This window comes from Psittacula echo (genome assembly GCF_963264785.1).
Source record: "Psittacula echo genome assembly, chromosome: 6".
Lineage (NCBI taxonomy): Eukaryota > Metazoa > Chordata > Aves > Psittaciformes > Psittacidae > Psittacula > Psittacula echo.
The window spans coordinates 36,358,516-36,384,403 of NC_137743.1; the positions used below are offsets into that span (position 1 = coordinate 36,358,516).

General features: G+C 36.1%; 1 protein-coding gene across 1 annotated transcript in view; it reads right to left on the minus strand.

Moving 5' to 3' along the window:
• LRP1B (LDL receptor related protein 1B) overlaps positions 1-25,888 on the minus strand; it is a gene marked incomplete at both ends in the record, with an annotated part of 775,176 nt that overhangs the window by 342,636 nt on the left and 406,652 nt on the right. The window contains one exon of the mRNA XM_080621164.1: positions 11,000-11,162. Coding sequence (XP_080477290.1) covers positions 11,000-11,162 — 163 coding nt within the window. The remainder of the gene's footprint in view (positions 1-10,999; positions 11,163-25,888) is intronic.

Consider the following 25,888-nt stretch of genomic DNA (forward strand, 5'->3'; position numbering starts at 1 on the left):
TGGAAGCCAAACTAAATATGACTTTTAAGCTTACAATTCAATCACACTGTCTGTTAAAATCAAGGCAATTCTTAAAAGGAAAGGATGTGGCCTGTGTATAGGAACTTTTACAGATCTTCCACTGTATTTTTTCTTTGCTATCAAAATCTTTTTAAAACCTAGTTTTCAATTTCATTTGCAGCAAATGCTACCACATCTGAAAGAAAAGAAAAAAAAAAAAAAAAACACCCTAAAATTTATTTTTTGACCCCTTTTCCTTACAATTTCTCCAATCCCTTCAAGTGGAGAAAGAAAGCATATCATTACTTTGGTAATGTTTCAGCCATACCTTTTTAACAGCAACACTGAAATGTTAGTAAAATTATTCTTATTCATATTTATTTTCCTAGTATCCCATTCTTTGCCATTATAAGCTTACAGATACATAAACATATACAGCCTTTCACACTGAGGAAGTGCAACACAAGCCTAGAACACCCTAGAACACCCCTGCCAGACAGACATAGTCCTAAACATCCCTAATGACAAAGATTACAGTTTTTATATAAGTCATATACTAATGCCTCCTCAGCCTTGTAAATTTTTTCCATATCTATCAAAGTCTCTGCTAATTAAAATTACTTTTTCCCTGTCCTTTCTTTAACAAGAAGAATAATAAACCACCTTTCCATTTAACCAGACTTTTATAGAAAATAATTATTTTCTCAACCTTCTCTTTTCTATATTAGATTGCAATGGTTCCTGCAAGTTTTACAAAGGCCATGGATTTCTTACATCTTTTATTTCTTATTATTACCTCCAGCTTTCCTCCAGCTAGTGCTCACATTGCAGCTGAGCTTTAGCAAGGCATGTTCATGCTGCTGAGCATAACAATGAGGGTACCAACATGCAAGAAACCTCAGGACAACAAAAACTGGAAAAACAATGTGAAAACTGGTTTACCCATATAACCAGCTCTGAGAGAACAGCAGTTTCTCTCAGGATGATATCATTGTTCTGCTGATGAATTAACTGACTGGGTTTTATCATTTTTCGTGAGTGTGGGTGTTTCTTGTTAATCCAGAACAAGAGCAATCCCAGTATTTTTATACTTCAAACACTGCCTCTACACAGGCAGTGATTTATCATCAGCATAGAAGGAAATGAACAGCATGACAATAGCTTATTAGAAAACTGTGGTTTGCACAATTTTGTACTGCTACAATACAAAGACTGATGTAAAAACAACTCAAGAAATGTGTGGTCATCACTAGGAAAACTGATTTGGGAAGCTTCAAAACATCGTAATATAGTATTTGTGTTGAACATGAACTTTTAGTTACTATTTTCATTTTGTTCATTTTATAAGGAAAAAAAACCCTTCCTTAAAAGTCTCTCTCACCACACATACACTCCCTGATAATGCAAGTACATCTTAAAACCTATGGGTCCTAAACAGATATTTTTGAAGTCAGTTTTCTTTGCTTCCATGCATACAGTGCTCTAATTCATATCAGAACCTGTCCTCAACATGAATGACCTTACAGAAGCTGGTTAGATAATAAGCCAATAAGGTAATAAAAAAAATAAAAGGAGAATTCAAATGGATATGAACATAATGTATGTGCATTATAAAGCCTTAAATTCCCATTTATATTCTCATTCAGAAACAAAGTGGCCTCAATTCTCTCTAGATTAATTGCTTTCAACTTGGAGAAAATCAGTGATAGGGTGATTTAAGTCATGTAGCTTTTGCTTGGACATTTCAGCTATTAAATAAAGAAAAAGAAAAAAAATACTTTGAGACTTCCCTACTAGGCAGAATAACAAGCCATTTTCCATCTCCTTCACAAATAACACATTCTAACTCATGGTAATTTCAGTAAGAGATGAGCATTTTGATCGAAGCTTAATTAGCTGAAGACTGAAGGACAGGGATCTGAGAGGCATAAGAATAACTACACTAATGACACAGATATTTTAAAATAGAAGTGAGTGTTGTATCAGCTGCAAATTACCTCAAGCCATCAAACTCACAGATTTTTATCAGTGTTGTTGCTGTTCATGTGTTCAGCATGGTTTGTTGGGATGGTTCAAATGGTTAGTGACCAAAAGCACTGGGGACACCCCATAAAAGAGCAAGTTGGGGAAATGAAGATGCTGTAGTAAGATGACAGCTGAATCCTTGAGGTGGGTTCAGGAGAACCTGAGCAAGTGAGAGGAGTGATGCTGTATCCAAGGTCCTCCAGATCCACTAGCTAAAAGGTAACTTTTGATAAGTGAAAAGAGCTTTACCGACTTACAATCTGTTTTATATTTTCACAATTTTTGTAAAAAACTGTGGGTTTTTTTTTTTCCCATTATTATTGACATTACTCAAATATTGTTCCAACTAGTAGCAACACAGCTATGAAATCCATTATAAGGCACATGCTGCATAAGAAAAAAAGCTCACTTAAGTTCCTGTTGCAGTGGATGATTCATCAGTATCACACTAGCTTTATTCTCCAGACAGTAGTACTGATTATTAGATAATAATTAGACAATTAGATAATTACATCAGTTAGCTATTCTTATTAACCCTGACAGTGTCCACCTTGCCAACTTTTTCACAAAGTTTTATAATTACTAAGAGACTATCACTGCTATTAGTACCTGTTTTTTCTTTGAATAAAATGTGTTCTGAGTTCCAGGTACAGTGCACCTTCAAGTATATACAGAAGATTGGATATTAATGCTAGTCATCAATGATTAATTCAATATTCGATTGATAAAAAGGTATGACTAACAGCAAATACACTTACATAGTTACTTGAAAACATGCACGCCTATACTACTTTTATTATCTTAATTATAGTATTTTCTTTGACACAAACTATAACCTGATGTTGTTAACAAGTTTTCTTTTAACACAGCTACCTAATGTGCTGGAAATTTTAATTCCTTCAGTTTTGTCAGTGACTGTGAATACTTCTTACCTTTATTTGCCAACATTTTCATACCAGCCAGATTTCTCAGTGAGCAGAAATGTAATGCTGCACAAGAAACTAAGTTTCAAAGAAGATGAGGTCCAGGGGAAATGTAAAGGTAGCAGGGTTTTATGCCTCAGTTTAGTTAGTGGCAATTAAAACCAGAAAGACAGAATAGCGCAGAACTGGAAGCAGTTTCCTGAAAACCTGAGATCAGTCCAAAAAAAAAAAAAAATTTTTTCCTAAATGTTTATCCATTATTTGAGCCAAGAGATGACAACACGGGTAAACACAATTTGAAAAGATTATTTTTTTGTCTGATTAAGTGTCTTTTCTCCTCTCAGTTGTTTTGGCTCCACTATTACACCATTTCTAACTGTTCAGAGCCTGAAAGTGATTGCGGAGGGGGAGGAGGAGCAGCAAAATCTGAATTCTTAATGAAAATTTTCCTATTGTGATTAGCTATTGCAAAGTTTTGGTTTCTTTTTATTTGGTTGGTTGGTTTGCTTTGTTTTTTAGATGAAGGAGATTCTTTTTCAGGTCACCTTTAGAACCTTCTAGAACTTAAGTGTGTCATATATGTATCTTACACTCTTTGAAACTGCTTTGTGACAAGAGAAGAAACAGCTTTTTTAATAATGGCATGTTATTAAAATAGTAATGATTTTGCTGTTTAAAAGTGAGCCTAATACTCCTGTTTGATCAGCAGAAAATGGTGACTAATCTGAGATAGTCAAAAAAAAAATAATAATTAAGACTCAGAGATCTCTCCCAAGCCTTGCAGCTGCTATAAAAGCTCAGAGACAACAGAGTAAAAAGAAATTAAAAATGCAGCAGACAGTAAGTGTAGATATTTTATTTTTACCCTGAAAGACTCCCCTGTCTAAACAACAATGAAGCAAATAAAGAAAAATATATACTGGTCTGACCTCCTTAGCTTTTTGAATTTCTGCTTTCTTCCTCCCCTGCCAGAAACCGATCTCTTCACTGATAATAAATTCCTTGACTTTGTCTCCCTTTTCCTTTTTTGGGAAATCACTCAAAATCCGACTGCAATTTATCGCACTGTCAGGGCATTCTGCCAAGTCAGGCCAAAGACTTTCTCTCTGCCTACCCGAGCAAGCCTGCGGGCATCACATTGTCTCCAGCTACTGTCTGAGAACAGGCATGAAGCAGGAGGCTGTGCCTGTCTGCAGTCCAGACAGGGGGCCACTCGTCAAGCTAAATAGGAGAAATTATTCAAACATTTCTAATTAAAAAAGAAAGAAAAAACAATAACAAAAAATAAAAACCCACAAAAAACTAGGGGTTTAAAATAGAGATACTTTTAATCCTCTCACTGAGATCCAAACTGTTGAAATGCATGCACAGCCCAGTCTGTGGCTACTTCCCTAAGTGCCAGCAGTGCTACCCAGTACCTGGGTGCCAGCTGTCCTACTCATTGGATCCAAGTATGGCACCTGCTGTCTCACCCTCTGAATGCAGAGGGGGATCTGTGGGAAACCCAAAATGCCTCCTGGTGCAGCCCAGGAACACACTTTACTCTGCAAATGTGTTTTGTTACCAATACATGTACCTTACATAGTGCTTAACTCAAGCTACAGGTTGGGCAGAGAAGAGATTCAAAGCAGCCCTGCAGAGAAGGACTTGGGGCTGTTGGTCGATGAGAAAATGAACATGAGCCGGCTTCAGTGTGTGCTCGCAGCCCAGAAAGCCAACCGCATCCTGGGCTGCATCAAAAGCAGCGTGACCAGCAGGTCGAAGGAGGTGATCCTGCCCCTCTACTCTGCTCTCGTGAGACCTCACTTGGGGTATTGTGTGCAGTTCTGGTGTCCTCAACATAAAAAGGACATGGAGCTGTTGGAACAAGTCCAGAGGAGGGCCACCAGGATGATCAGGTTACTGGAGCACCTCCCGTATGGAGACAGGCTGAGAAAGTTGGGGCTGTTCAGCCTGGAGAAGAGAAGGCTGTGTGGAGACCTCATAGCAGCCTTCCAGTATCTGAAGGGGGCCTACAAGGATGCTGGGGATGGACTCTTCATCAGGGACTGTAGTGACAGGACAAGGGGTAACGGGTTCAAACTTAAACAGGAGAAGTTTAGATTGGATATAAGGAAGAAATTCTTTACTGTGAGGGTGGTGAGGCACTGGAATGAGTTGCCCAGGGAGGTTGTGAATGCTCCATCCTTGGCGGTGTTCAAGGCCAGGTTGGATGAGGCCTTGGGTGACATGGTTTAGTGTGGGGTGTCCCTGCCCATGGCAGGGGGGTTGGAACTAGATGATCTTAAGGTCCTTTCCAACCCTAACTATTCTATGGTCCTATGAAAATAAAAGGTAAATGCAAACTCTATCCATTATGTCTGTACTTATGATTTCTTTACAGATACAGAAAATAAGAAAAAATATAATTACTTTCAGAAAAGTTGATTTGGAAGGGTCTGTCTCTACCTCCTCATCAGCCCAAACATCACTCTATTTCCTTCACAGGTTAAAAAAAAAATGAAAGCAAATCTCTTTGACCTCTTAAGGATTGTTTTCCATCCTCTGGGATGGCTTTTCCATACCCAGGCACTATTTCCTGTGCAATACCTCTTTGGCAAGGAAAAGTTATAATTCAATGATGTGTAAAAACTTTCCCATTCCCTTCACTTTTTAGTGTAAACTGCTCAGTGGACCTTACATTACATTTTGATCTGTCCAATAAATGCAAACATCCCAGAAGTACAGTTATACACAGCTTGATTAAGAAGATATGCAGCTAATAGCTCTGCATAACAGGGTTCACATGACCAACCTCCGACTTCTTCCTCTTACACCTACAAGAATTATGCCAGAATAAATTTACAAGTAAAAAGAAAAACATTAAAAGGCTAGAAAAACCTCTTTGTATGATTTTTCCATATCTTCTCCCAAATATGATATTTTAAAGATGCTGCTTAACTCCGTCCTTATACAGAAGGCTGCAATTCAAAATGTCATCTTACTCCTGCCTTTCTCTTATTTTCCAAAAGTTTAGACTGTGTTTCAAAAATATCATGATGTATTTTTAATTGTTATTTTCATACTGTGGCTTTGATTTTAGCCACAGAAAAAAACTGTGCTTAGAATACTTACAATTGTTAGGGTTGGAAATCATAGAATCATAGAATAGTTTGGGTTGGAAAGGACCTTAAGATCATCTAGTTCCAACCCCCCTGCCATGGGCAGGGACACCTCACCCTAGACCATGTCACCCAAGGCTCTGTTCAGTCTGGCCTTGAACAGCGCCAGGGATGGAGCATTTACCACTTCTTTGGGCAGCCTGACCCAGTGCCACCACTGTCACAGTAAAAAACTTCTTCCTTGTCAGGAAGATATCAACTGATTGCTATGAGGAACTTAAAATGCTACATATTTTTTTTAATTTTTTTTTTTTTTTTCTGTTGGAAATGGTACATAACACCGTAACACATTAATAGTTGCTGTTCTTCTAACATCGCCATATCACAATCTCTCCCTGTATGCATTTACAAATGTTGTGTGAAAGAAGTAAGCAGAGCTTGTGGGTTTTTTCATTTTTATAACATAGCAGAAGGAAAAGCCGATTAAAAGATTTATTCAAATATTTACATGACACACACTGTTGCAGTATTAAAGTGTGAGCTGCTCCTTTTGCAAATCTTTTTAGCAGTACATCTTTTATCCTCATTGTTACTACTACCTTTTAAATAGTAGTTACAAATTTCAATGACTTCAGCCTCTAATTGGTCTCTCCAGTTCTTCTCTCCCTCCTCCTTTTCTCCTCCTCCGTTACGCCTTGTCTTTATAGTAATTCATGTGGGAGGTGCCTAAACCATTTCCTGGCTCCCCATACTTCTCTGCACTGCTCCATACATCCTCCTACATGCCAGCTTTGCTCTGCACATCCTCTTTGTAATCTCACCCCATGCACCCTTTTTCTACACATCTCCTTATGTTTGGAACAGTTTTGTAAGTGGGTGCTAGATCAATACCCTCCACATATCAAATGCTCTCATTAAAATTTATCTTTTCCCAGAAGCCTATGAAATATAGTAGAAAATTATGATTGGCATCCTAAATAGTATCTGACCCACTGTTACAAGCTGCACATTTCTGGAACCAGTAGTACACCTGAATCAACAGCCCTATCTGCAGTTCCTGCCTTTCCCTATTTCCTGGCATTCCTAAAGAAAACAGAAAATGAGTCCTAGTTGAAATTAAGACACTCTGATATTTATATGACTCCACATTGATGTCTAAGCAGTATGATCACGACTGAACATTTTGAGTGCTCCTGTTGGGAGGGAACTGCAGTATCTCCCTCCCCCAGTGCATTTTTCTGTATAAAATGTCACTACACATTCTCCACTGCCACTGTGATGCAGTGGAAGGCAACAATTTACCTTAAGCACTGGAGATAATTAAGTATGTATATTTAGAGCATAAATATGCAGATGTACACTGTTAGCAGTGCATTCTACAAAATTAATTCCTAATGCTCCTGAATGCATCCAAATATCAGATAATTGAAGCAATATGCATTTTATGCTCTCTAGTAAATACAAGGGATGCAGAGACATAAAGAAAATAAAATGCTTTGTCTATAGACATTTAGCTGGTTCGTGGCAGAGCTGGGAGAGAACCTAAATCTTATCTATGCTATTGTGAGTTTTAAATGTATTACCTTCCCTATCATATACATGGTGATGAAAGTCTCATGAATATGCACGCTGATTGCCAGACTACCTGGAGTCCTATAAAAAGTCATTCCCCATGCGTACAGCAGACCTAGACTGAAGCCCTCAGCTAGAGATAAAATTGTTCTAACTCAGCTCATATTTGTTTCATGGTCATTGTATTTGTTGACAGTCATCAGCACCATCATCAATTTTACACCAGTTTCAGGGACCAGTAAAAGTAATAGCTTCTGTTTCTTGACCACTGAAAAAAAGAAGCCCTATATTAATAGTTATCAAAACTATGAACTGCAGGCATCTTACTTCAAAGGCATTTGATAGATGATATATTATTGCAAAACAATTTATTCTCCATTTCTTTTTCTGATCTCCACTTTCTTTCCTACTAGCCTTGTTCTAGCTTTTCCTTCAATACAATGAGTCTGGAGTCTGGAAGACTCATAGTGATGTGGGCAGACACAGCCATTCCCTCTGGTGACAGACTCACTAACACAGGTCTGATACTTGCACTGTGCTACTCTTAACAGAAAATTAGTTGGTGTAACAGATTCGTATTAATACTGCAAAATCTCTAACTGGGCAAATTATTAGTTCCTTGTTTGGGGTGGAGGCGATTTGGCATCCATTAGACATAGTCTGGAATAACCAAAAAATGAAACACAGTTCAGGCTGAGAAAAATACTGAAATCCTAAGGCAAAGTAACATGCTTACCTTAGAAACATAACAATCTTGCTTGATCAAGAGCTTTTTGAAAAGCAGAATCTTTCTTTTCTCAATTTAAAGTTCAGTTATAGAAGAATAACAAAAGTTCTTTCATTCATTGTATTTTAAGAAATAAGCCTAGTAGCTCAGGTTCCATTGTAAGCTTATAGAAGAATATATAAAAGCTTCACCCCTAAACATCTAACAAAACTTGCAGGCATAGAGATGTAAAATTAATCACACCCAAAACACATTCATGAGTGCAGAGAGGGGACCCATTCAGAATTAGGAAGTTTTCCACTAGTGCTTGAGTTGTTTTATTGATAAATGCAAAATTTCTGGATCATGAAACAACTAAATGCGTAACAGCACAGATGTGAACATGCAAGAATAGGAGGGCTTCACCTCCTGCTGCTTTACGAAGTTTATCATTGGCATAAAGGCTTGTGGATAAGCTCTGTATTCCTTAGCATAGTAAATGGTCTTCTCTGTGTAAGTGTAGCTTTGGCTTGTAGAAGAATGATGGGGCCAATAAGCATACCATGATAGCACTACATGTTACAGGAGCAAATGCAATGTACTAACATTTAACACATTAATATGTTATTCTTAGAGGAGAGCAAACCTCCCAGAACAGCCTGGGCTTCATATTTAAAAACCAAAATAAAATCCAAAATGTGATTTATAATCACATGCTTAAATTGTATAAACATGACTGCCTTAAGAAGCTATTGAATGCACAGATGTATGCAACTCACTCATTTACTGCTCAACTTGGAACAATTTTTTAGTATCGAAAAACATTCAGATGTTTTTGTGATTCTTTCGATGAATTCAAACCAGTGAGTTACCTAGACAGCAATATCATGCTAATATTTTGACACACAAATGTGTCTCTACTATCAGCATGAAAGAGTAAAATGAAAAAGTAAAATGAAAGAAAAACAACAAAAAAAAAAACAAGAAAAAAAAAGAACAAAACATTTTTAAATAGCCAGAATGCTTTTCGATTACCTTTTTGCATTCTGTACGAAAACCCAGCCACAAATGAATATATAAGTTGGGGCTTATCAGTTAAAATGTATGTCAGATAGCCAATTAACAGAACAACATATGTCAGATAATTAAGGAAACTGCCAATAAAACCAGTAAAGAAATAGCTGCTGAAATGCAAAACATGTATTCAGAGAAAATTTTCCACCCAGTGTTTTTAGGGTGAAATAAACTGGTATTGCTACATGAAGAATCACACTGTGAAACATGATAATCACTTTTGGTCTTTCTTACAGGTCAGAGCTTAGATATATGCTACAACAGACACTATTACTCTTGCATGTGGCCCTGAAAAAAGCAGCTATCTGGATAAGAATGGTTTATAGCTAGCAGATAACAAATGAAGGAAAAGGTCTCTCTTCTTCTGTTCCACCCTTCCTCACAGAACCCAAAGGGTTGGGTAAAAATTCTTACATCCCTGACAGGTAAGATGAGTTAACACCAAACTTGGGATTCACCTAGTAAATCCAGCAAAGTATACAGAAGCAAACATATAGAAAAGGACTGCTGATGGTAAGTTTGAAAGCTTCAAGTTCTTTCAGATCAGAACTTGCGGAAAATCAATTTATACATGAATTTTTATTTTTCTGTTAAAACAACTCTGGAGTCAGATCAAGTCAAGATCACCATCTGCTGCAGACAGAAATACAGCTATATTCAGGAAGTACATTATAAAACTTCTTTGTAAACTTTACATGCAAGCTGGTCTTGTCAGAATTAAAGCCATGCAATAATGCATCTTAATATTCAATCAAGCTTTAAATAGTGACAAAAGTCCACATATGGATGACAAGCTGTTCTACAGTAAATATTTTTGTATTTACTGAGAAGGGGCTTATGGCAGTTTAGGACATATTCCACCAGATATTTCAATCTAAACCACTTACAGCCTAATAAATCCAAGATAAAATCCTTGTTCTAAAATCCTCACCTAATTTAGTTTCTAAATTAACTTGATTCTATTTCGATTTAGTTATGGTTTTGCTTCATCATTCACTTGAAAACTTTTCTCAGCTGGTAGCTGTTATAGAATGGAAGACTTTTAGTACCCTGTATTTTAAGCAAGGCTTTATTCCCAGATGACACTGAATGTATCTATAGAAAAGGAAAAGCAAGTACAGTTTAATTTTACCTTTAGAGCTGACCCTCTAAAGCAGAGTGAAAATTCTTCTTCTTTTTTTTTTTTTTTTTTTTTTTAATGCAATTAAAGTTGTTAAAAACATTTCCAATACTCCTGCAACTGAGGGGATACAGAACAAAAAACCCACAGAAGTTCTTTTCCATGTACTCTAGCTAGAAATACAATTTACAGAAAAACAGAGGTAAAAGAAATTCTTATGACAAGCAAGGATAAAACTATTTCTTCGTTTTCGAGTCCGTTTCAACAAGATGCAAGGAACGTGTTGGAATTAATACCGTTAACTACTTGCTATGATTCATTAGACATCACTGTTTGGTTAGAGCAACTTTGCAAGTAACTCAATAAAGCAATGAAAAAGTAGTTTATAAAACACCTAAATGAAACAGATACACTACACGCAGTCACAGACAAGCGCACATCATATAAAATAAATCCTAATGCAGATAAATAATCTTACCCTGATGTTGGATCAACAGCTATGGCCTTAGGGTTATTAAGGTCAAGCTCGATGAGGGTAATACACACTGATCCATTCTGGTTGCAAACGAAGATCCTGTCACTGACATGATCCAAAAAGTAAAAATTTCCAGTGATCCAGTCAATTGCTATTTGCTGTACATCTGCCAGAAAAAAGGAAGAAAAAAAAAAAAAGCTCAGTAGTGCAATTGTAATGCAAATAACTGAACTACTAGCAGCTTCACCAAGCAGATGCTCTTCTCAGTTAGGGAGTTCATGCTGTTTTCACATGTATTATGTGTTATATAACAAGGAATCCAATTCTCAACACACAAATATTGCTGGAGAGAATTTTTCCTTTGAAAGTACAAAAGTCTGATTGCAACTTCAAGGGCATGAAAGGTACAGATTTGTCTGTAGCTCTCTTAAATGTTTTAAAGTTTGTCATGGTGAATTTTTTTATGGCATATTCAGAAGCAACATCACTGAATGATGGTGGATCTGTGAAACAGGGGTACGCAACGCAGACTGTGGTGGGAAGGTAGCCTCTGAAGCCACTCAGGTTTTGAAGTTAGTGTTTAGGGTTGTCTGTTAACCATGGGGATGCTACACTGATAAAGCTTATAAATGTTTGTTTGTTATGATTAAAGAGGACTAAAACCAGATAGCTAATACTTCAGAGAAAATCTAAAAAAGCTGTGGGTAGATAGGCATGTCAAAGACCATTGCATGTAATAGCTACATGCATGTGCAAGTGTTCATTCTCATTTAAATGACTTTTTTTTTTTTTTTTGTAGTTCTAAGAAATCTCAGTGCTGCCAGATTTCTGATTCTACTGCCACAGTGAGTAACATGAAAGTAACTGCCTGCGTGATACTTGTATAAAGATATTTCTTAATGATGCTGGGAGATCTCCTTCCCTTCTTGAGATGTTTTGGCAGCTTCACAACTACCTAACACAGATGTTTTAAAACAGTCAGTTATTTTTCTTGTGGGATCCTGGAACCACTTTTCATAAATGTCTTCTAAATCCTGCATTTTCCTTGTAAGTCAAGCTACCTGCCCAAAGATAGCCTTACCGTTACAGTAAGCAACATATAAAGAAGCACAAACAACATAACATTATCAACATAAATAAGATTTCTTTACTTTCGATTGTTGTTGACAGCACTGTATTAATACCTGTTAGCCTTTTAGACAGTATTAGTTAATCTTAAATGAAGAAAAACTCAAATACCATAGCAACATAACAATATAACAAACAACTATAACAACATTTCTGTTAAATGTTTTCAATGTTAAATAGTAGTGAAGTTTTTTTAAATTTAAAATATATATATATTATATTACAGTAGCTTCAAAATACTGCCAACATAAGTTGCAATTCTTTCATGATGAGAGAAGCCAGATGTGATAAAATATAATTTCACATAGTAGGTTTTGTTTGTTTTGGTTTTTTTTTTTGTGTGAGTTGTTTTTGTGGGATTTTTTGTTTTGTTCTGTTAATTTCAATTTTCTTCATTTCTACCATCTGTCAGAAGTCTAATTTTTAGGCTGTTTTTCTGCACTCCAGCTGTTGCTGTGATCACATACATGCTGCATTGGAGAATGTAAAGTAAACTTGAGTCAGAAAAATATTGTAGTCATTAAGTTTTTGACAATAACTGAGTGCTTATGAGTCATGCATTTGCTAAATATTTAACACAGACATGAAGATTCATGTACTGTCCTTCAAAGTGCAGGTAACATAAACAAGATTTACTCAATAAAATACCAGGAATAGTGGCTGTATTCCATCTCAGCTGTCCCATTACACAGTTCACTGCTGTCTCTTCTAGATCAGATTTCTTCCCTTGCGCTATCCATTTTCCTTTTAATCCAAAGCGAATATTATGACTCTTCCCTTTTGATAGTCCTATTACAAAGATATGCTGAGCCAGAATAAATAAATGCTCCATTTAGTCCAGTATCCAACCTCCAGAGGAGGCCAATGTCAGGTGCACTATGAAACATAATGTGAGCACTAATCCATTTTAGACAATAGGGAGGAAAAGTGTGGGATTTTTTTTCCTTGTCCAAATAAAATATAGGATATGCTCTAAAAAACACAAGAAAAAAACTCTGTCCCACTAGAAATCAGTAATAGTTATGCATTTTCAGTATGTCTGCTTGTTCATTTTCGGGAGTTGGATTCATGGAATTAAAGGTTTATGGCTCACTGATTCAATCAGACTTTTGAAAATTGAAGATAGGCTTTCATGTAGCAGAAGCATTTCTGAAAATATTATTTATAAATTGGGATCAAAGGGATTAAATTTTAAATATTTGTAGGGATAAATATTTGTAGGGATATTTACTAGTTGCAAATAAACTCTTGCAGTAAGAGCTCTGGGAGACTGCTATATATCTGGAAACGGATGAAAAGGAGAAAGCTGCAGCAGCAGGCAACTGGAGGAGGGTATTGTTGTCTTCTTAATATGAGGGAAAAGTACCTATTTATACATAAATCTGATATATACATGAAAAGCATGTCACACACAGATTATTAGATCTGTTAACATAAAAATACTCACATTTATAAAATGCTGGCTCTATTCTTCCCTTATTTATTTGTTAACACAAGAAATGGCACTAAGCAGGTTTCTTATATGGAAAACAAAGGTTCTTAATTGAAGGTCATACTAGGGCTAACTATTTGCATCAATAAGTTAAAACTGAGGTTGCTTATCAAACCCAGGAAAGAGAGACATCCAGAAGGAATGGATACACCATAATATTTGTGTGTAAGGCTTCAGAAGGCATTGGTAGCTCTTAACACCTATTTACCCAGTTTCCCCTCCCCAGGAGATTGCCTTTGGGAAAGGCATGGAGGTACCAAACGTGCAGGCTATTACAGAGACTTAGACTCATTACAACTCCATTCCTTATAAAGCTGTTCCCTTATAAAGCATGCTATGCTTAAAGACTTACTCTTAGAGTTTTCAGAAAAAGTGACACATTAATTCACATTTTTCTTCACAAGTCTACTGCCTGAAATGGAGATCTCCCACTACATGAAGACTAAAAATAGACCTTCTGGGGCAATACATCACTGTAATCAAGTAATTAATCTACACATTCAATGCATGTGCATTTAACAGTTACAAACATGTTGTGTACTGCAGATACCATTGATCTGGCTTGGGTTTTGACTTCTTTGTATCATGTACTCTGCAGCGAACTGGACACATCCAGTTTCTCACAAGAAAAGTTTACAAAGAATTGTTCAAGGCCACTCCCCCATAAAATTATATTCTACATGAAAAATCCACTTAGCCACCACATAACAGTCTTTATGAATCAGACTTTTAATCTCTATGGTTTTGCTAGCAGCTATACATTAAGCTGTTTGAATGGCTCTCCTGTTATCACACAAGTTGAATGTGCTGTATACCATAGAGATAAAATTTGGGCTGCACTGAGGACTTTTAAAATACATATAACTTCTTATACTCAAAAAGTTACTGGATTAATTTCATGCCTATTTCTGGATTCATATTTTAAACCCTGATATGTACAGATGTCTAGTCCACTCACATCTTTAAAGTAATTATCTTTTTTTTCTTTCATTTATGAAGTTTTGATCTACTAAAAGAAGGATGCTCCCTGGAAAGCACACATATTTATTCTGAGCAATCTTGGTTTTGAGGGTTTTTTCCTATATAAATAACAGTTTCCTTGGAACATTTCTGCTAAATGTGATCATTCTTCCTTTATTACTTTCTAAAAACTAGGATTTCTTCTGAAGGACTTCATAAAGAATAGTTAAGACATCATATAGTCTAAATTCTACTCTAGTTAATGACATTATGTAGACCCTGGGTACTAGCAAAAGCGTAACTAGTATTATACTTTTTCTATCTTTTAAACACAGAAATATTATTACACCTTTAGAGAAAATAGCAATTTTATATGAGAGTGCCTAAATCTTCAAAGGGTACTGGAAATATGTCTTACGGCCAAACTATACTTTATGAAAATGAGAGACACGTTGAATGTCTGTCTTCTTTCACTTTAATTTCCAAGCATATATCTTGCACGGTATGCATTACTACATTTATTTCAGTTTCAAATCAAGACTTGCACAAGAAGACTTCAGTTAACAGGAAAGGGAAAAGCTGCACCATATTCTTGCATTTCTGCTACAGTTGTAACCAAGGATTCATCACACATACTGCCTCCTAAAATCAATATTATGTTAACAGATTTCATTTTAAAGATGTTGAAGAAAGGCTAGGAATAGAAAAATTAGTAAGCTTTCTCCATTTATAAACTTCAGTAAAAGCAATCCTTTTTTTTAATGAGAGAAATGACCTAAGTAAACTACTCAGTGGAACTTCATAGAAGTTAGAGTCTTTCTTAGAAACTTCTGCATAAACTGGGTAATGGTTTTGGATGAAATATAATTAAAATTAAAAATATTCATTGCACTCTCCATATGCTTCTGGTTAATAATGAAAAACATAGACAACTTCTCTCCATTTTAAGGAAAAGAGCTTAGCTTCTACTGCCTTACATACTCAAAATTTTCCTTGCTCTGAACATGACTGCAATGAGGACTGCCTAAAGGAACTTGGAAATCTACTCAAGACTCAAGGTGTGACAATTTCATTGACATTTACTATAGGAAATTAGAATAATGATTCATTCTTTCACTTTGAGCATGGTTTTGGGCTGCTATATGTGTGTGCGTGTGTGTATATATACACATATATACGTATATATACATTTGTATATATATACATTCTCTCTCTGTGTGTATATATATACACATCAAGAGAGAGAACAATTCAGTATCTATTGCTTTTCTCAAATTTAATGTATATATTTGAAAATGCTTAAAAAAAAGTGTTTGGTTTTTGGGTTTTTTTTTTTAATTGCAAAGTGATTTTTTGTTTTGCTTTTGCAAAAGTTGATCTTAAAGGAAGAACTATTTTGATTTACCTAAAAAGCTAAAAAAAAAAAAAAAAAAAAAAGCTACAAACTCATATTCGTACCTTCTGAATTAAATGTAACATCCAAACTTCCACATAGGAATTTCATTCTGTTTTCTGGGCTCGCTTGAGGAAGATGAGAGAAGAGGAAGTGGTTTAAAAAACACTGGTTGCATCTTCAGTGAAAGAGCACATGTAGGCAGGTACACTGACTCCCCATGAAGGCAGCCTTGAAACCACAGTTGTGGGAGGGAAGAATGTGTCTCTCTGGCTGCGTCAAAACATCACGTGTTTATTTTACAGAAAACTTTCCATTTTACAAAGAGCAGCTCAGTGTTGTCACAAGTAGTCAGGTCGGCTATGCATCACTTGTTTAATTGATTCTGTTATACAAGCACGGTGGTTTTGAGGATTGCGCAAAAGTTGTTTGGATGGTTTGCCATATGCTAGGGGAATAAATGTTTCGGAGAAACAAGAGAGGATCATTGCAATAAAAGTTTCAGGAGCTTAACATTTCTGTAATGAGCATCCCAACACATGGAAGATGTCAGTATAGTTCCCAATGGAAGTGCAATGTAGGAGTGGAAGGGTGGTAGTGCTTAAGTGCCTTGTGCCAGGAAGAGTCACCTTCTGGTCCACTGTCCCCCAAAGGCCAGGACAACAGATCTGCAGATCTCCTAGGCATGTCCACACCCACTTACTCTACAACCCGCTATGTCAGTAACTGTTTGCCTCTGGGACTCACTTTCATAAACCCGTGTGGAGTAAGTAAGAGTTTGCTTCACTGTAGTTTGACTAAGGAAGTGTCTCCTGCTTCCTGCCAAGTTAAACCAGACAGAAACAAAGGTAAGAAACAAAACAAAACAAAACAACACACCTAATCTGGAAGCCAAACCCATGAAAAATGTGATCACATAAAAAATAAGTAAAAATGGACAACATATTTGACACATATTTTAACTTTCCCTGTTTTCTCAGTCTTCAGGGTGGGGTTTTTTTCCCCATGTATATGCATTTTACTTCTCCACAGCTAGAAAGCTGCTTTAATTTTTTGATTGAAAGCTGAGATTTTAGCAGGAGAGGGTTTGTAAACTGTGTAAGGTAGACAAATGATAAAAGTGCCAGGCATGGCCAGAGTTGCTTAGTTTAATTTACTATCTTTAAAAAATTCTATATAAAATTATATGTTTATAAAGGAACAAATTTTATTCCAAAGAACAATAGCAAGTAAGATGGAGATAGGCATTTTCCCTCCACCTGAGTAAAAAGACAAGCTTTGAATAACAAGACAAACAGCAGCAAACCTTTCTTTCTCTAAAATAGTCAGTAATGGTGAGATCAGGTAAACAGTAGTTAAAACATGCCTAAATGACAGGCCGCGAAATCTTGCAGAAGCACTGCCTTTGCTATGCCTCTGTTCTGAGAGCAATGTTCCTAATTAGTATCCCAGACAACCTTATACTGACACCATGACTTAGGGAAGTTAAGCTTGCATGGATTTTTCTGTGCCCCCTCTACTGACAGCAATTTGAGATAATTATGTCTGCAATGCCATTTACAAAATATGATTTTTATTAAAAATGTCACCATTCAATAAGTTAGGCACACTAATGTCCAAACTTTTAACAGCCATGTTCTGACTGATTATTGCATGTGTTTAAAAATGAAAAATCAAATGAAAAATATCTATTTTTTCAAATGACTCATCCTCAGATATCTAATTCCTTTGAATTAAATCAGCCTTCTTAGATACTGTTTGCAAAGCTTATAAAGTAAAACCTAAATCATGCTAAATTTAAATAAGCACTTTAAAGCACCAAGACTTCAAGTTCCTCAAAAAAAAAAAAAAAAAAAAAAAAGCCTTTACTCTTAGTTGCTGAGTAACATAATTTAAATTTTAATACATTGAGTCAGTTTTGAAAATACAATTCTTATTCTTCCAACCCTACAGGATATTAGAAGATACCGCTTTAAAAATCTATAAATGTGAATGAACATTTAGACAATAGCAGTTTCCCCAAGCTGAAGAGTTTTCAAAAATATGTGCTTAATCTAAATATTATGAATATTTAATGAAAGCATCCTGATAGCTCACAAAGACACCTAGTTTCAGAGATGCAGTCTATCCAGTCACTCAGAGATTCAAACATTCAGCCTTCAACTAGGCACAGAAGTGACCAACATATTTAGGAATTTATTTTATATGGGAATTTCTCTCTCTATTTAGAATTAGTCTTTTATCCTAATGGATGCAGCCATTTGTCAAGAAGAGAAGATCTAACCCCTGAAAGTTCCCACAACTTAGGAGTTAAAATTAGCATTTCCATACAATTCAAAGGAGTCCATGAAGACTATGACACTTCAGCATACAAAATCCCTGTCAATCCTCACATCTATGAATTATTATCTGGGCACTGATGATAAGATATGGTCAATAGAAGCCAGTTTTGAAGCATATTAAGCAGTTCAGCAGATCGCTGTGTATGTCTGCTGCTTAGCTCAAGATGCCATTTTAGCCCACCTGGTGGCCCTGTTCTACCTACACCTTCCTTCCAATAGTCCTGTTACACACTTGTATTTCTACAAAAGCTAGACATTTTCAAGTTTTTATAGCTTAGTTCCTTAGGCTGCTATGAGGCATGCTACTACAGATGTAAGTCAGGCAACAAAGTTTTATTAAGATAGACAAGCTCTGGTATATTGACTGCGGTTGAACACTGAGCAGGTACTGAGAGAGAAATGTAGGTTTAATGATAAAACTTCTTCCTCACATTGGGAGCCCTGGGATCTACAGACAGTAAGAACAAGAAAGGGTATCTTCCTCTTCTAACAAATCCCTTGGTTTACAGAGTATTCTGAAGAAATGTGATGATGGTGGACCCCAGGTATGCTTGGGCCTATGCCCTTGCCAGGAATTTCAAACCAGGGTTGCAAAACCTGGTTCTGAATTCTCTAGCATATTTGTAATTCTACTCATGTTATAGAATGATCTACCACACGATTCATCGAGTTCTGGAATGACTAAAACGAGGGAAATTTTCTATTGCTGGGTCTTCAGTCACATATTTGGCTGTGATGCCAACAGATGAAACAAGTAAGGAAAAAACGGTGGAAAAATGAAATAAGGGCCTTATGAATGGCCCTATCTTTTAATCCTGAGTTTCAAGATTTTTACAAGAAGCGAAATTTCTGACATCAATCTCATGTCAGAAACAAGCAAGAATAGTTGAAAACCATATAGTTTCTAATTTCTGCATTACTGAGTTTCAAACACATTGCCCAGCAACTGTAAACTTGTAATGGGGTCCCAGTAGCCTGCATACATGCTGAACAATAAAGACAGATTTATAGAGGTACATAGCTGTAACAGTCTGTCTTTTTTTTTCTTTTTTAACTACACAGTCAAAAGCTTCTTATAAATCTGCTGAGACTGTAAATCAAACCCAGTTATTTACTTCAAAGCAGCTAAGAAATCCACTGTTAAAATTAAAGCATAATTCAGCGACAATAGGCATCCCAGGAAGCATGTGGACTAAAAGAACTGCTGTTGGGAAAATTATGTGGCTGAATTAGGCTGTACTACTTGCCTCATTTAACCAACTTCCAAAGGCAAAAGCATACAACCTTTCACCTTCCTAGGACTGCCTGATGCACGTATTATGAACTTCATAAACCATTATCACACAAAAATATGGTCACTTAAACATTTTCCCATATAGAGATGCCAAGCTGTAGATTATTGCAATTTTATAGATATGCCAATAAAATATGGAGTTACATTTGCAATACAAAGTATTTAAGGAAAATAAGCGTTCGGTATTGGGATCGATCCTGTTCAACATTTTTGTCAGTGACACAGACAGTGGGATCGAGTGCACTCTCAGCAAGTTTGCCAGCACCACCAAGCTGTGTGGTGTGGTCAGCATGTGGGAAGGAATGCCATCCAGAGGGATCTTTACACGCTTGAGAGGTGGGCCAGTGCCAACCCCATGAAGTTCGACAAGGCCAAGTGCAAGGTCCTGCACATGGGTTGAGGCAATCCCAAGCACAACTACAGGCAGGACATAGATTGGATTGAGAGAAGCCCTGTGGAGAAGGACTTGAGGGTGTTGCTTGATGAGAAACTCAACATGAGCCAGCAGGGTGCTCTCACAGCCCAGAAAGCAACTGCGTCCTGGGCTGCAATAAAAGGAGCATGTTCAGCAGACCAAGGGAGGTGATTCTGCCCCTCTGCTCTGGCGAGACCCTCACCTGCAGTACTGAGTTCAGCTCTGGGGGTCCCAACACAAGAGGGACGTGGAGCTTGAGTGAGTCCAGAGGAGGCCATGAAGATGATTAGAGGGCTGGAGCACCTCTCCAATGACAAGGAGGCTGGAACTGAATGATCTTTAAGGTCCCTTCCAACCCAAACCATTCTATGATTCTATGAAAATAACTTCCAGAACATTTTAATACCAGAGATAGGCAATGGTGCTTTAAGGAATATTTTTGAGGGAATAATGTAGAAGTAGTTATCTTTGCCAGCTCTTAAAGAAAGGGTTAAGGAACAAAGGAAACTAATATTGCACATATCTGACAGAAGGTAACATTTGTCAGACAACACAGGTTCACAGGATCTGCAGCATGCTGCAGTTTCTTGCAGGTAAATGGTAGATTATAAATTTGTAGGGCAATTTAATTTTCAGGTCGATACAGTTGCTATTAGTAATATATGGTTTAGACAATATGAATATACATTACATGACATGACTTAGTGCTATAAACAATCTGTTTCTTTTCCCCAAAGGGCACTATTATATTAAATTTTAATCAGATGGTAATACTGACCATAGAGTATTTGATTCAGATACATAGATATATTCATATTGGGCACAAAAGTTTTTCTCTTCATCTCAAACATATTAGGGGAGGAGGAGAAGACATTACACTTAAACAAAAAAGCTAAAATAATTTTATTACATAATTTGTTTAAAATAATATTAAAATCTGTATATGGAGTCCAATTTAAATCCAGATTCAGAATTATGACTTATAGAATGTTAGAAAATAAAATAAAAATCTTCAATTATAAAAAACATAACCTGCACAGTTAGCAAATATATAGAATCATATAATAGTTAGGGTTGGATAGGACCTTAAGATCATATACCTCATGATGTCTCTGAAAAAACTATCATGTACCTTCCTAGATGAGATAGCCTCTTTTTTTAGGGTTGCTAAGGAAAGAAAAAGAATAACTGCTTCATATATTAAAGGATATTATGCTGTTTTCTTGATTTTTTCCCTCCCTCTAACAGAGGTATCACCTCATGCCATCAGCATGCTTGTACTTCTTCAAAACACTCCAATCCACTGTAGAGCACCCAGTAATGTTGCCTGCCTCAGATTTTAGTTTGAGCAAAACAAACAAAACCCTTCATGTTAACTGACTGTAACAAATGCATGCACATGTAATCATTGCCTCATCCTCCCTTTCTTCCAATCTGTCCTTTTTTTCCCATCCATTTATTGCATCTTTTCAATATCAAAATAGTAATCTTTGAGAAGACTGACATATTAATTATAATCATATAATATATAATATATTATAATATATTAATATATATTATTTTAGATATTAAAATATAAATATATTATATTAATTATAATTAATTACGTATACATGACCTGACCAACATACAGACAACAGCCCAGACTTAAAATACAGACATTGTTGATGCACTAAAAAAAAAAAAAAAAGGAAAAAGAAGAAAAAAGAAAAATTATTATTTTTCTTCCTAACTTATTTCAGTAATGCAAGAAATAAGAATAACTCATGGGTTTAGTTATGCATTCATTATTTTTCTATCCATATTCAACCAGACATCAGGACACTGTGTTTTTTCTTTGTCTGATTCTATCACTGTAGTGGTGGGATCCAAGTGTTGGTCTACCTGAGCATTAACTTAAAATGATACACCATTATGGATCCCATTAAAAATTTCATGAAACACTCACATAGCTATTGCTTCCAGCAGTATGGTTCAAACTCAGTGCTCTTATGTTTGCAGAACTTGAACTTTTCTTTCAGAAAGCTTCCAGCCCTTTCCAAAACTAGCCACTTTAGAAAGATATAAGACCATAATCCCACCTCTCCTCAGCCACAAAAGTCTTGTGTACTTTGTGCTAACCACTCCTACATCGTGCATCCCCTATCATTTTAGCATTTCAGTTGTTAAACCTCACAGCATCCCTATGCCATGTGGAAATACTGTTATTCTCATTTTACATTTAGAGGCAAAAAGACAAGATTACTTGCTAAATGTCACCCTGTAGGTCTCAGGGAAAAACAGTGGTCTCTTGACTACCAGCATATTGCCTTTTTTCCTAAATAATTCCTCCTTTCACGTAAACAGTAGAAAAGGTTTCTCCCAACATCTGCAAAGAAATACAGAGGGAAGACATGAATATGCATTGCATCTCTCCTCCAGGTCCCCTCTGCAAGGTATGCTCTTGTTTTCCTTGTAGTAATTTTTTTTTTTTTTTGCCTTCCCTAATGTTAAATTACTTCTGCGATGCGTGATCCCACAGCAAAATACATGGTGTTAATGTTCTCTGTGTTCAACAGCAGAGCAGGAGCACAGTGCCAGGTGCTGCCCTCGCTCTGCCTTCACCATACCCAGCATCCATACATCCAGCAGCTGTATCTGCCTTTCACAAGGCTCTCCAAACAATTTGATGGTTCTTGATGGCTAAAACTATCCTCAAATACCGTTTTTGCTCACTCTACTTTATGAAAGAATAATTATCCATCCAAGTATCTTTGTAAAGGAAAAACAATGAAAAACTCAAAATGTGACCAATTATTTTGGAAGACACAGATGACTACAGTGCATTCACAGACTGCTATATGTTTTCGCACTACATCTTACTTGAGTTGCTTTTTCCCAATGGGTTCATTTCTGAAGCTAATGCAATGATTATGACTATTCAAAACAAATCTGAACCTTGCAACTAGTTGAACAGGCTCAATGAATCCTCCAAAAAGACTTAAACTGAAAATACTTAATTTCAATGTATTCAAAACTGGAATAGAAACAGTACTGGTCTTTTTAAACACATTATACTTATCTGCTTATATATAAATATAAAAATATTCCCCTATATTATATGGTGAGGGTGGTGAGGCACTGGAAAAGGTTGCCCCAAGAAATTGTGGATGCCCCATCTCTGCAAGTGTTTGAGGCCAGGCTGGATGGGGTTTTGAGCAACCTAGTCTAGTGGAAGGTGTCCCCGGCTGTGGCAGGGGGCTGGAACTAGATGATCTCTAAGGTCCCTTCCAACCCAAATCATTCTGTGAATTATGATTCTATGATATTAAAAGAATGGAATTATATACTTCAGTAAAATAGCAACAAATGACATAAAGCAAGTCCAAAAATGCCAAAAAGAGCGAGAGCCTCTGAAACTACACATTGTGGAAGGTATCCCCACACATTCCTCAATCAGCTCATTATTTTTGTTTATAGAGTGTGACAGAGATTTTATGCAATTACACATGCAAAGACTACCCAAACTTTAGCATCAGCTTGAGAACTGTCATGGTGAATGCCTAACCCAACTCATCAAACTGCAGTTTCTTTGTGACATGTTGATAAAATGCTGTGCTTCAGCTTTGCCAAAACAGACCAACCCTTCTGCATATTTTGTCCTTCTCATTTAATTACTTGCCCTAAAAATGCTTTTTTTTCCCTAAAAATAAGAAATTTATATAGCTTAAGCCTGACTTTAGCAAAAGTGATTTACTCCGCTTAAAAGATTTGTTACATGTATTTTTCAATTTCAGAATAAGTGTTTCACTAAAACCACCATTAAAATTTTAAACCAAACACAAACTTTTCTTTTATTCAACCTAACTGACAAATAGTGAGAAGGATAGGATTTGTTCTTTCTAATTATTCTCATTATTTCCTGATGCTGACATGATCCATAAGGTTCTCAGCATTTCAAGTTCTACTCTGAAGCTGAAGCCAAAAGAAAGTTTTAAATCAAATTCACTTGATTCAAAGTAGAAATACACAATGTTAGTTTTGTGGACTGAGAAGACAAAAATATTTCTGTGAACTCGAGATAGTACTTTTTTGAGCTAGTCATTGCTTCTATCATTCAAAGTAGTTAAAAACTGAAAAAAGCAATCATATATTAAACCCCTAAATCAGATGGTTGTTTTCATCTGTCATGCCCACCACAGTGTAAATAATAATCACAGTTTTATCAACTTTTGCAAACATGCAATTCCTCTTTATGCAAGAGCTGCTGATAAAGCACTGAGTAAAGACAGAGCCCTTTATCTTATTCTGATGTGTGCAAACTCTTTGGCATGTCTGTCAGACTATAGCACAGCACAAAAATACCCAGGCTACAGTGAGTACAGAAAGCAGACTAGTCTATAATTTCTTAAAAAGCAGTGATAAAGATGCTGCAACTGTTTTCTATTTTATCAGATTTGTAGTTTCTGATTTCAGATTTATGTGGATTAATGCAATTTCTTATTCATTTATGAAACATGTGATCTTTATTTATCCTTTTCTGTGTAGCACTACAAAGCATTAAATCTAAATATGAGTTACAAACCACAGCAACTAGTAGGGGCCGCCAGATAGCCCACAACTCACACTGCTTGTGGTTTTATTCTCATACTCTTTTCACTGCACAAGACACGTAAGAAGATATTTTTTCTTCCTGCTGTTTCCCCCCAAAATTATAGCAGGTGGAGGTTTGTTTTTCAGTTGACTTTTGGTGACTTCAAGGTTGTTTTTTTTATGAAGTCTGAATAAAATATTTGCATTAATAAGTTAGTATCTTAACGTATGTGGCAAATTTGCTTTCAATTAGTCTAAGTGATGCAAACATGATTATCATTCTATGTGACATGAATTTACAAATAAATATCTCCACTTAAGAAGAAAAACACAGCAATATCATGAAAAATGTGAAATTTATAAATGAAGTAATAAAGTACCAGTAGAAAATTAAAGAAGCTGATACATATACAATTAGTTGAAGATATCTAATACCACAATATAATCAGATGTTCTATTGCCACTGAAGACAGTTTCTAAGAGCGTGTACCTGAAGCCCCAAGTTCAATAACCAATTCTATTGAAATGGGTAGGTTATAACTGTATGTCTCATATATATCCTATACATATCTTTCTTACAAGAAAGGCAGAAAACAAGGTTATGTGAATGCTGAGGACATCTGAACAGTCTGAAGGCATAAACAGCAGAGGACTCTTAACAACTGCTATAGATAGACAGTTACTTAGGTCCTGCATTGGATCAGAAAAGAGTAGACATTTGGGTTGTAAAGTTGTAAAAGACAACACGAGTTTGTTCTTGTTTCATTTGCAGCATGCTACCAAAAAAAAAAAAAAAAAAAAAAAAGGACTTCCTGGTTTCAGCAGACAGCAAAAAAAACTGCTTAAACAGTACTGCAATCAGAGGAATAAAAGAGCGTCTTCGCTGATCTCCGAGAAGGTGGCACTATGTCTGTGTGTCCCTGAACATCCACCCATTACTGAAATCCACAGTGGATTTACAGAAGCACAGCAAGTTCAGTCTTGTGAAAATCATATCAGAAAGAATAGTTCCAGTGGATACCAAGTAAAATCAAAAATGAATCCAACATGGTGCATATGGATGTCTAGTCCAACAAAATATCCATTATTAGTTGTGTTTTGTTTCTTTGGGGTTTTTTTTGTTTTGTTTTGCTTTGGGGTTTTATGAGTGTTGTGTTTTGTTGTTTTGTTTTTTTTTTTTTTTTTCTTTGGTTTGGTTTTGGGTTTTTTTGGTTTTGGTTTGGTTTGGTTTTACTGATATTTCATTATTCTTATATCTGGGGATACAAATGTATTTTTAAAATATTCACTACAAAA